The 12240-nt window shown below is 34.2% G+C and overlaps 2 protein-coding genes across 4 annotated transcripts in view; both read left to right on the top strand.

Moving 5' to 3' along the window:
* The window catches only part of LOC110100629 (protein transport protein SEC23-like), a 28645-nt gene extending 25262 nt beyond the window's left edge, over positions 1-3383 (top strand). Inside the window, exons 11-12 of the mRNA XM_020828223.2 lie at positions 2268-2372; positions 2640-3383. Of these exons, the coding sequence (XP_020683882.1) occupies positions 2268-2372; positions 2640-2786 (252 nt within the window). The 3' untranslated portion in view covers positions 2787-3383. The remainder of the gene's footprint in view (positions 1-2267; positions 2373-2639) is intronic.
* Positions 3384-6625: 3242 nt separating this feature from the next.
* LOC110100636 (RNA polymerase II C-terminal domain phosphatase-like 4) overlaps positions 6626-12240 on the top strand; it is a 23901-nt gene continuing 18286 nt past the window's right edge. The window contains exons 1-3 of one of the 3 annotated variants that reach the window (XM_028693710.1): positions 8189-8327; positions 9214-9301; positions 10507-10668. Coding sequence is in view for 1 of the 3 variants with exons in the window: in XM_020828234.2 (XP_020683893.1) it covers positions 8173-8327 (155 nt within the window). In the remaining 2 variants the exon portion in view is untranslated. Of the gene's footprint in view, positions 7086-8147; positions 8328-9213; positions 9302-10506; positions 10669-12240 lie in introns of those variants that run through there. The other 2 variants (XM_020828234.2, XM_020828239.2) reach the window with 2 other exon arrangements.

Below are 12240 nucleotides of genomic sequence, written 5' to 3'. Positions count from 1 at the left end.
GACCACTTGGCTAACAAAGCTTTAAATAAAAAATCTGAAATATATTTCAGGTTTTTAAGCTAGGGAAGTTTCCTAATAAGAAGGTATTAATTAAGACCAATTTGAATTCAAATTCAAATTGAAATCTAATTAATTTGGAGACCTCAAATTAAGGAGCTAAATTAGGAAAGTATCAAAGCTTCACGAGAGTTTTGAATTTCAAATTCAAAACTCTAAGAGGGGCCGGCGGGTGGAGTGGTGGGGAAGGAAAATTGGGGAAGAGGGGCCGGCGGCTTGGACAAATTTTCAGGTGGTGGTGGCCGGCAGCCTGGGCGGCCCAAGGTGGCTGGCGGCAAGGGGCTTGGGGAAGAGGAAGGCGGCGGCCAGAGAATTGGGGAGAAAGCTTGGAGTAATTCAAAGGGGATTCAAACCTCATGCATCTCCTCCCATTCCACTCTCCACAATTGCTTCAATCCAATCTCCACGACGACGAATCGAACACGAGAAATAAAGAACGAAAATTAGTAGAACAAGAAAACCTAGAACTCACAAAGAGATCTAGCTTCTCCTATGAACTCACTAAGAGATCGTGGAGGCTTGCACTCACAAAGAGAACATGAAATATCAAATTTTCATTCATCAAAAACTAACTATTACATGAGAAAATGGCCATATAAATAGGCCTCAAAATGACAAAGAAAGGAAAATACTAAAATGCCCCTTGGGCTACAATAGCTACCAAATACCCATAAGGGCAAAAAACGGAAAAACATAAAATAAAAATAAATTACTACATAAAATGATGAAAATACAGATCATAATCGTGGCCGTCGATCTCCGGCATCTCCTGGAGGTACATGTGTCAAAATCGCTGCTGATGTCTCCATCATAATGTCAGCATAAACTTTGATTTTGTATTGAATTCATTTTCATTAGAAATAACTCGAGTTCTTTAACACAATTATGATTTTTTTTGGAACAATTTAAACTTTTTCATTTATGCTTAAAGTTTATTTTTCTATTACAGTTTTAAACATATGTTTTCAAAAATAAATTTTTAAAATAAAATTTTGAAATAACTCTGTAAAATTTGTCTTTGGAATATTTTATTTTTTTACTATTTGCTTTTCTCACCACGAAAACAGTTGAAAACTGTTCCAAATAAAATCTAAGATAAATTTCATAATTGATTAGTACATCTGAAACAAAAGGACTAAGTTGATCCTAAGTATTGAATTGTGAGCTTCAATTAGTTGGTGGCTTGTCTAGAATTAGATTAGGGGAAATGAAAGGCACAAGATGTAACTATTTCATGGTGAATAGGAGCATCCTTGTCCCAAGTGCCAACGAAGCAAATAAAACTTTCATGGTGAGTAGGAGCATCCTTGTCCCAAGTGCAAAAGTTAAATGATAAAAGAAAACTTAAATTAGTAACTTTAATAAAACGTTCTTGTTTGAAGAAAATTTTGATATTTTACTTGGGTTCTCAGATACTGTGGATCTTGGTTGTAACTCATGTAGGAAATGAGGAACTTATTTTCATATTTCTCTCTAACTTTTGTTGGAAACATAGACTTCCTGATGCGTATTCATTAGGGAAGTTCACAAGAAATTTACCAAATGTGTTATAATTAACTCTAAGTTTATTTGGGACAGCTATAATTTTTATAAAGGAAATTATAAATTCATTATAAAAAAATTAAGTTTTTTGAAATTAGTGAGTATGCCAATAGCTTTTTTTATAGATACCTTATTCTAGCAAATTTGATTCTTAGAAGTAGCTTCTCACTATATATATATATATATATATTAAAAAATAGCAACTAAATAGATGTATGGAAACGATTTAAAAAGCAAAACATTGAGAAAATTTGTCTCAAACAAAATCTAGATATACCTAATTATTCATTTTAGTAATATTGTGATGTTTTTTTATATTTTTGTACGAAATAAAGTTACCACCGCCCACACCAACAGTGAGTCTTAAAACAACGAGTTGCAGTTGCACGTCAACAGTGCTTTTGTAATATATTTTCTCTCAAATTACATACGTTATATGTGTTTTGCCCGAATCTTAAAACACTGAGTTGCACGTGCTTTCGTAATATGTTTTCCCTCAAATTACAAATTATGATATAACAGGTTTACATTGATTATAGCAGCTAAAGAAAATTGCCAAACAATGCCCAATGCAAAATCGTTTTTTTTTTTAATCTTTTTCCTCTCTCTCTCTCTCTGTCTCTCTCTCTCTCTCTTTATGTAAGGGTTTCTGTGTGTTTTTCTTTCAGGCTTTCTCTCTTCTTTTGCAAGCTCCGCATGATGATGCCCAAATGATAATCAGAGATAGATTCCCAGCCCCAAGATTAGTTGTTTGTGATCAGCATGGCTCCCAGGTTCGACTGTTTCAATGGAATATGGATCTTATTGTTATAGATTTTCTTTTATTTTGGTTTCTTTGTTACTCCAATAAGCCCCACTATTAATGAAGGAAAAAAAGAAGAAAGAATTACCCTTTTTCTTAAAGATTGCTACTTGTTTCCAACTAGCATCTTAGTTCTGTTATAGCTTACTTATATTTTCATCATATATAAATATTTAGATGACAAGTTAGAACCAACTCGACTATAATAAGATCATCCTAATCGTTCTTTTGTCTGCAGGCAAGATTTCTCTTAGCCAAGCTGAACCCATCGGCCACATATAACTCAGCCCATGAGGTGGCTCCGGGCTCGGATATTATCTTTACTGATGATGCGAGCCTTCAAGTTTTCTGCGAGCATCTCCAGAGGCTGGCTGTTCAGTCATGAGCCTTATTTATGCACCATTGCCCCGCCCGCCGCCTGTGGGTTTGATGAAACTTTTTGCAGGCCTCAAATTTTGGAGAAATTATTAGGTTCGGACACCGGACATAGAGCATCATTCGGATTTCTCTCTGTCTACAGTAAAAGCGCAGTTATTATAACAACTGTGCTTTTATTGTATTTTTACTGTAGACAGGGAGAAATCCAGATGATCATCTTTGTCCGGTGTCCGGACCTAATAATTTGCCCAATTTTTATAGTGTTGTTTTGATTCATTCCGTTTTATCCCTATTGTCTTGAGACCCAGCCAGTTTTACATATAATGAATAAGCAAAATTTGCATTAATTCTTTTTGTGTAATCGGGTAATGCAAAATGAGAGTTCAGGGGAGGTGGAATTTGTATGTATGTTACAAGGCTTATATTACTGTTAGACATTACGTAGGGTGACAAAGGAACATGTATTTCTGCTGGTCCATTTTTTTAGTTCAGGGGTTGGTAATTGGTATAAAGATTTTGTATGGGCTTTATTTTTTGTAATGGTTTGAACCTTGTACCTGCATTTTTTTTCCCAATGAAATAAAGACTTTAAGCCTTCCCATTTTGTGAAGTTCATGAATGTTATAATTTTTTGCAATGCTACTATCTAGGGGTTTAAGTGAGCCGAGCCGGCAAGCGAGCTAGCTAGAGCTCGACTCGTTTATGAGCTCGCGAGCCGAGCTTATCAAGCTCACGAGTCGAGCTCGAGCTCAAATTCTTAAAATAATTCTTATTTTTAAAATACATGCCTAATACCAGCCTAATCCTGTGTAATAACAACGTAATATCAACCTAATCAGGCCTATTCGAGATAGACTGCTCAAGCCTTGAGGCACTTGCGTGGCTCGAGGAGGCCGCGTTAGTCGTGCGGCTCGAGCTCGGATGACAGGACGATGTTTAAGTGGACCGGCGAATTTGACTCGGTCGACGCATCAATGGACAGGACAACGCGGGATGGTGGGATGGCGGGACGACAAATATGTGGATGACGTGGATGAGTGGCTCGAACTCGTTTACAATGGAACTAGTCAAACTTGAGCTCTCTTTCAGACTAATGAGCTGAGTTCGATTGTATCAAAATTTGATTTGACTCATCTTGTTTACACTCCTATTACTATCTATTTTTCATTGTTGAAACTGATAGTATTTGCAGAGCTGTTGTATTTATTGCTTTTAAATAATTTTTATACTAAAATTTTACTTTAAAAAATAATAAGAAAATTATTCCAAACAGAACCTCGAAGAAAAAAAAAATGTGAACGGTAATGTCAACAAACATTTGAAAGGAGATATGGATGTTGTATTTTTGAAGTTAGGCCATGAGGATGTTACAGAGCCCCCATGGCAAGGGGGCAGGCAGACTGACGGTGATAGTTCATAGTGAGAAAGCTTTGAAAGTCGTGCTGAATGGTAACATAATTCTATGGCAATTTGCCTTGAGCCTTATCTTATCAAGTTGTCCAATAATTTGCTCCAACTCGCTCAATGATAACCTGTTAAACCCATCAAAGGAATCTAAATATTTGTCTTGCCTGAGTACTCGTTAGTTTAGATGACTAAGGTTTCGTTTGGAACAGCTTTCTTACTGCTTCTTAAAATAGTTTTATAGTATTAAAATTTTAATTTTTATACTAGAAAGCTGCTTTAAGAAACAGTAAAAAAACTGTCCCAAACGAAGCCTGAGAAGCCTATTTTATTTATTGCTTCTTAAGGCTGCTTTCTAGTTCAATTGCATTAAAAAATTGCTTTAAGAAACAGTCAGAAAACCGTCCCAAACGAAGCTTAAGATTCATTCAAGATAAAATTGTAAAGAGTAACCGCCCCCAATTTGAAATTCACTTGAGATTTCCTAATTGGAGGCCAACTATAAGGTAGATTTGTCCTCTACATAACTAGGAACACCAAGTTCAACTCATATATTTTCATTAAATTCATATTATGTAGTCAATTTTATGCTATCTAATTTTATTTTACAGTTTGTGTAGAAAATATGTCAAATTGAAGTCTTTTGAATTCTCTATGAAATTCAGATCGATTTCTTTCTATGATTTATCATTGTAATTAACTTTTGACTCACATTTCTCTATTCTAAATGCTCAATCAGGTCTTTTATAAATCAATTCAATTAAGAGAATCTGTGAGTCCTTATGAAGAAGCATTAAGCTTTATATTTATGATGGTTCAGTACTTTAGAAAAATTTGGCTGGTAAAATAAGAGCTTTGAATCATAGTTTTGCATGAAATTCTTGCACATACATAATAGAATAAAAAAAAGTAGGAAGCATTGAGTTTTTATGGGAAAAACTTGGAAAGAAAAAAAATCTTGAAACCTAGCCCATATGCAATGATCCACTATGTAACTGAAGTATAAGAGGATATTCTCCTCTCAAATGGAGAAGATTGTATCAAACGATATTAGTTGGGTGACAACAATTATATGATGATAGTTGGACAACGATAATAAGAAGATAGTAGTGAAATTATAATTGTTGATGGTGATCAGATGATGACAGTCAAGTGATGTGATCAAATGACGGTAATTAGCAGATGACGGTCATACAATGTTTGGTCAAGTGACAGTCATAGGTCTAAGAAGCTCTCGCGAGTCGCACGACACAGGAAGTTCTCGTCTCGTTGCCTGTCTCAGGCCTCCACGGCTCCACTAGTGCGTCCAATCGGGTCGGCAGCCTTGTATTTGGATTTCACTCTCAGGGGGGATCATCTCGAAATGGTGCGTCTAGCAACTCGTAGTCGTGAATTCGCATAATCATTCCCTTCTTCCGTCTTCGATCCGGACGTTCTCACTTGAAGTCCAGAAGGTGAGAAGCTATCAAAATCTCTTGTGATTTCGTTTTAGTTTTCTATATAAGTTATCATTTGCAAGGATTTCATTTGATGTTTTTAGTTTTTATGTAAGATTTCATTTCAATTTAGGATTTCATTTGTTGTTTTCATATTGGGATTTCGTTTGCTGTTGTCGTGCTTAGCTTCCTTTAATACTGTACAAAGTCATGCTGAGTTCAGATTGTGATTTCATTTGCTGATTGCTGTTGTCGTGCTTAGTTCAGATTGTGAAAAGGTTGTTTGATTAATGCATCTGAATCTAATTATTTTTAATGTATTGATTCATACTCATAATTTATTTTTGCTTTGCTTTTTAAGACCTATTATTATCAATTTATCACCATTTTGATTCACTTGGAAACATACTGTGAATTTTTTTATTGTTCGTTGTTGTCGTTTTACATGTTTTAGGGATTTAAAAAAAAAAAGTCTTGGCCCCATCTACGTAAAGTTTCTTTCTTTGCCACTGCTTGCCGACTTCCTCAACAATCAACTAGCTTTATGATGATTTCTCCATTGTGATCCCCCATGCCTCACCTATTTGAGATAATTATTATGATTACTATTATTATTTTCTATTTTTACAAAATTTTTGTACTAAAATTATTTTGAAAAATAGTAAGACAATAGTCCCAAATAGTCTCTATAATATCTTGACCTAGAAATAAAATCAACTTTTCCTATCAAGTGGAAGGGTTTAGTGTAATAACTTAAAAATTGCAAACAAAATATAATAATAATAATAATATTGATAAATAATAATAGTTAATGAAAATTTATTAAGAAATGTTTCTCAAATTTAATTATGCAGTTAAATACAAAATAGTTAAAATTATGAATTATATATTAAAAGAAAATATACCAAAAAAAGGATTTCATATAATTTTTTATTATAAGAAAAATAAATATTAGTGGTAACTAATTAGTTGGTAATTTACTAATTTGGTGTTTCCCTATTAAGGATCGAGAAGCGACTGAGGAAGCGTAAGCAGTGGGGCGAAGAACCAATTTAATGGGCGACCTGGAGAGCGAGGAAGTCGGAGCGATCGAGCGAAGCACGGCAGCGGGAGCGCGCGAGTAGCGGCGAACAAGAAAGCGAACAACGAGGGACATTAGAGCGGGTGACAAGATGGGTTCATACAGGACGGCTGCACGCGCGTCAAGGCTTGGCTGCAGAGTAAGGTGTAGGCGCAAATTTCAAGCGAAGGGTTGATTTAAGATATTGGAAGTTCATCTTTTCCTTAAACTCGAAACAAGGTGGAGTTAACCTAGATTTTTATTTTTTTCCAAATTGACAAACCCTAGACCTAGCTTCTATTCCCAAAGAAATGTTGTAACGTTTTGGTGTGGAGAGGAAGAACAGATCAGAAGGAGGAGATAGATTGGTGTTTCGCAAAGTAGGAAGAAGGAGAACGATATGAAGGTACGTACATTAAACATAAAATTTAGAATTTTGTTAGATGAAATCTGAAAGTTAAAATTTTATTAAATGATAAGTATTGTTTTCTAGATTTTAATAGTTGATTGCTATAAATCTAAAACCTAAAATTTATGAAGTTAGAATAAATTAGTTAACTAAAATTATTGAGAAAATATTATGAAAAATTTGGATTCAAATTTCAAAGCTTTGTCTTTATGTAATTATGTTATAAAATAAATTCTAGAAATATTGAAGCTGTAATTTAAATATAATTTAAAGGAGCAAAGTTAATGAAATTTTAATCTTATGTTGTGTATATTTGAAATGATAACAGCCTAATTGTAACGATTTGTTAAACATTGAATTAGAGATTGCAAAGATTAATGCTGTTTATGTATTTGAATAAAACTAAATATTATCTCTCTCTCTCTCTCTCTCTCTCTATATATATATATATATATATATATATATGTGGAAGTAGATTAGTCAATATGAATGATATATATATATATATATATAGTAGATTAGTCAATATGAATGTTTTATGCAATTATTTATTCATGTAACTATTAATCTAAAGAAGATGTTAAGGACTAACGGGCAAAGCACATCTATTGTGATTGGAGTAGCTCCAGAGGAAGATAAGATTAGAGAGAGTCGCCTTAGATGGTTTGGTCACATTAAACGGAGGCCTTTCGATGACCCCGTTAGGAAAGTTGAGATATTAGATTTGACTTATGTTAAGATAGCTAGAGGTAGACCTAAAAAGACTTGGTTAGAAAATTTTAGAAATGATCTTTCTTTATTAGATTTAAATGAGAATTTGACTTTTAACAGGACACAATGGAGAAAAAAGATTCATGTAGCCGACCCCACGTAGTGGGACAAAGGCTTGATGTTGTTGTTGTAATGTTTGTTCTCCAAATCTAGTGCATTGACTGTTATGCTCTCTTATTTGCATTTTATAACATTATTACTACAAGATTATTATTGCAAATTGTCTAAAAATGATTTACTCTTATATATAATTCTCATTTTTCTTACTACAATATGTGGTTTCTGCAGTAGATGGTGTTTGCTAGATGCAATCATGAGTTTGGAGGCAGAGTCTCCTTTGCATTCTTCAAGCAGCAGTGATGATTTTGTAGGGTTTCTTAATACTGAGTTGGAATTGGCTGCTTTAGATTCTGCTAACAAGGATGCTGAAGTTAATAATGATCATACAAATGTTATAGAAGAGCCAAGGTATGCTTTCAAAATTTCAAATTAATACTGCAGTACTGTATTTTTTGCATATTCAACGTTCAACTATTCTAAAACCAAATTATCATTGTTTTATTAAAGCATGTAAGGAATTTCTCTTTAGAGATCATCGAGAAGTTCTATGCAGGTTTCATTAAATGCATTTCTTGAAACCTCTTCTATGTTTAGTGATATTGCATTTTAAATGTTATCCAGCGTCAAAGAAAATAATTGTTTTCATCTTTGTCACCATCACTATCATCATCGCCATCATCATAAGTATGCTTTCCTTATTTTATCCCGTCTGTTATCCAAATCATCATCTATTTGATAGGTCAGTTCAAGAACCGACCCAACCAGCCCCATAAGGCCCGGCCCTTGTTTGCAAGAGGCGGTTCAAACTGCCTCCCAAGGGGGTTGCAGCCTATGCTTGAGGGTCCCACAGCCCTATTTGATTTGAAAATTAAATAAAAAACTATTTTTGGTAAGGAGAGAGAGAGGCGGCAAGGGCTTGGGAGGGCTTATAAATAGGGAAGAGAGGGGAAGGGAGAGGCATGCTTAAGTATTGTGTTCTCTTGGAGTCTCTTGGGAGTTTTGGGCTCTAGACCTAGTGTCTAGAGATTGGGAGAGAACGATCCTCCTCTCGAATAGAGGATCACTTTTATCTTTTCTTATATATTGTTTTGCTTTGAGTTGTTTAATAAAAGCTACTGTTTTTGGGTTGTTGCATTATCGTTCTTGTATCTTCTCTCTGTTTTTACCAAATTCTTGTTAGGTTTGCTTGCAAACTCAAGTATATCCGATAGGATTACTTGAGAACTCATGTAATTCCTATCACCATCCTCTTCCTTCTGCTGCTCCTCACAGATTTTCCCCTTCTTGTATGCAGATTCTCCCTTTGCTGTGTGCAAGCCCATCATTTCTCAATCTCGGGCAATCTTTCGCTCCTTTTCTTGCTGAGGTTACCATAAATCTGTGTAAGTTTCCATTCTTCATTATCCGGTGACATGACATAGTTTTGACGTAACCAGTGAGAAGTTTACATGTTAATAATGTGAATTTGAAGTTTCCTTTTGGCCATCCATATAAATGAATATCAGTTCTACTAGATATTGACTTGATATTCAAAGCATGTTGAATAATATTCAAAGCAAATGCTAAACTCTATGCATTTTCTTGCATGAGGATCTGCTTGGGTGTTTAAAGTAGACTCACAAGAGATTTTAGATACTCTTTGCAGAACACATGCCGTGTCTTTTAGGGGAATCATAGAAATCAAATATTTGCTATTTTCTTAAAAATTCTTTAGCTTTGACCTCTCATGCCTCTAACTGGCCTACTTATGTGTTGTTCCGATCAAAACCATTTACTTATTTAGTGTAAGCTCAGTTTTTTGTCCAAATCATAGAGGTTTTGTTTGACTGACATATGTTGTCCGCTACTAACATGTTACATGTGCATTGTCTCAATACTGCACTCTAGAAACGACAGTGATTCTAGCACTTTTGTAGAAGGAATAAACAAATGTGGTTTTGTTTCTTATTACTTTGAGCATTAGTATCTACTCTTTTGGGATAAATTAGGCTCTGGATGGAAATTTAAGACTGAGGATGATTTATTCCGTTGTTTTAAAACCGCAAAGCACAATGCGATACACATGGATTCCTTGTTTGCTTCTTAGTGGAAAGCACAATGCTAAGTGTTACTTTTATTAACCAGAGTGCTGATGACTTATATGCATATTATTCGCAAATATGATAAATATTTATTTATTAACTTAGACCACGTAAATTTATAATTTTTTTTATAAAATATATTATAAAAACCATTAAAAGTGATTTATGAAAAGGGTGTGCACTAATTATTATTAAAGAGTTATTCATAAAATTAATTAATTATGCTAGTCAATTAAACGAGTGTTGGCCCTAATTAACTGTCTTCCTAGTCATCTAGTTGTGACAAATCATTTTTCCTCAAAATGATCAAAATAAATGAAACTTATTATTCCATTTAGGCTGTGAAATCATCAAAAAATCAGTCTTATACTTGAACAAACTCGATATCACTGCAAGTCCCTGACAACAAGAAGAGATCACCTCTTTCTCATGTGATTGGAGACAAAGTTTAGCATAACACTAGTTACAAGGATGATTGAGAGTGAGATCCCAACTTTTTCATGTAGTCAAAGATGGAGCTGAGCACATCACAAGTATAAGAGACAATTGCGATCGCAGGACAAACACAGGTGCTGCTGCTGCTGTTGGATGAGTTCGATTACTAATGATGAAGACAAAGGCGATGTTGCTGCTACAAGACAAGTTGATTGTCTGTGATGAAGATGAAGGTGAGGTCTCTGTGATGAAGATGAAGGTGAGGTCTTTTCATGCACGTTTCTCGTTCATGCTTAGCACTTGATCGTGCATAAAGCGCATTTTGCAAAGCACGATTGCTTGAGAAGGAAGTAGAGCTGACCCCCATTGAACCATGACATTTCGTTTCAAACGTGGGCCTTTAAAAATAGTGATTTATTCCCTATAAATTTTTGTTTAATTTGGTAGTGTCGTGCCTAGTTTTTTTAGACCTCAATTGGCGATTTTTTTCCAATTTCCTTACTTTTCAACACCTAACTTCTCAAAATTTTGATTTGTATTGGAAACATGGGGAAAACACTTTATTGCATGTGGTCCTCCATAGATTCTCAACAATGACAATACACTTACAAGGAAGTTTGTCTGTTTTTGAGAGATTGATCATTATTTAACTTTCTATCAATTGACACACCATGCAACAATTCATGAAGAGATTGATTTTTCCCGTACTGCAGTCCTAATTTGTATTGAAGTGTTGAAGATTGATAGAATGGTTGCTAGCAGTAGCCTGTAATGGGTAGAGGGATCAAAGAGTAGAGGGATCAGTTGTTTGTATTTTTGGCCCTTTGAGATCCTTCGTTATGTCTTATGTTTAGGATCTATGCTATAATTTGGAAGGCTTTCTATGAATTTTACCATGTTTGTAGCATGCTAATTTAGCATGGGATGAGGGATGCCAAGCTCTTATTTATAATGGTTTACATTAATTATACATTTTCTTTGAAAAAAAAAAAAGAAACTAAAACTTTTTAAAGGCTTTATAAACTTCTTGGATTTTTAGTCAAAGCATTTAATAACTTCAATATACATTCAACATACATCTTTTTTTAATACATACAAAAGTAAATCTCGTGATGTTCGATCATATGATCTTAATATTAATAAAAATCATATGAAGTTCTTTTAAATCTTTCTCTGTTCTCTGAACTTTTCGATTAATTATCTCACATAAAAGGTTCTTCCATATTATATATTTTAGCTTGAAAACAAATTGATTATTTGAAGCAAATGTTTTTTTTTTTTTTTTCAGTTTATATTCCATTGTTCTTTCTTATAACTTTATTTTATAACTCAAAATGGCCACAATCTTTACATTATCCTTTGTTCTTAAAGTGGTACAATTTTTTTTTTATAAAATTGTTTGACATCTTCTTTGGGAAGACTACAGTTTTCTATAAAATTAGTTGTGAAACTATCATTGGAATAGTAGAGTTTTTTGAAAGATGCTGTGGACATTATAGAGTTTTTTCTCCAGATAAAGTCAAATAGCAACTTTTGTGCAACTAGCACACTTTAGCATATGTAGTTGTGAAATGCTCCCACACATCATACAACAACAACATCAAGCCTTTATCCCACTACGTGGGGTCGGCTACATGAATCCTTTTTCTCCATTGTGTCCTATTAAAAGTCAAATTCTCATTTAAATCTAATAAAGAAAGGTCATTCCTAATATTTTCTAACCAAGTCTTTTTAGGTACCTCTACTCTCCTAACCGGGTCATCGCAAGGCCGCCGTTTTATGTGACCAAACCATCTAAGGCGACT

This window comes from Dendrobium catenatum, unplaced genomic scaffold, assembly GCF_001605985.2.
Source record: "Dendrobium catenatum unplaced genomic scaffold, ASM160598v2 fragScaff_scaffold_338, whole genome shotgun sequence".
Lineage (NCBI taxonomy): Eukaryota > Viridiplantae > Streptophyta > Magnoliopsida > Asparagales > Orchidaceae > Dendrobium > Dendrobium catenatum.
The sequence above is the reverse complement of the archived record's forward strand: the minus strand, read 5'-3'. Positions and strand labels throughout refer to the sequence as shown.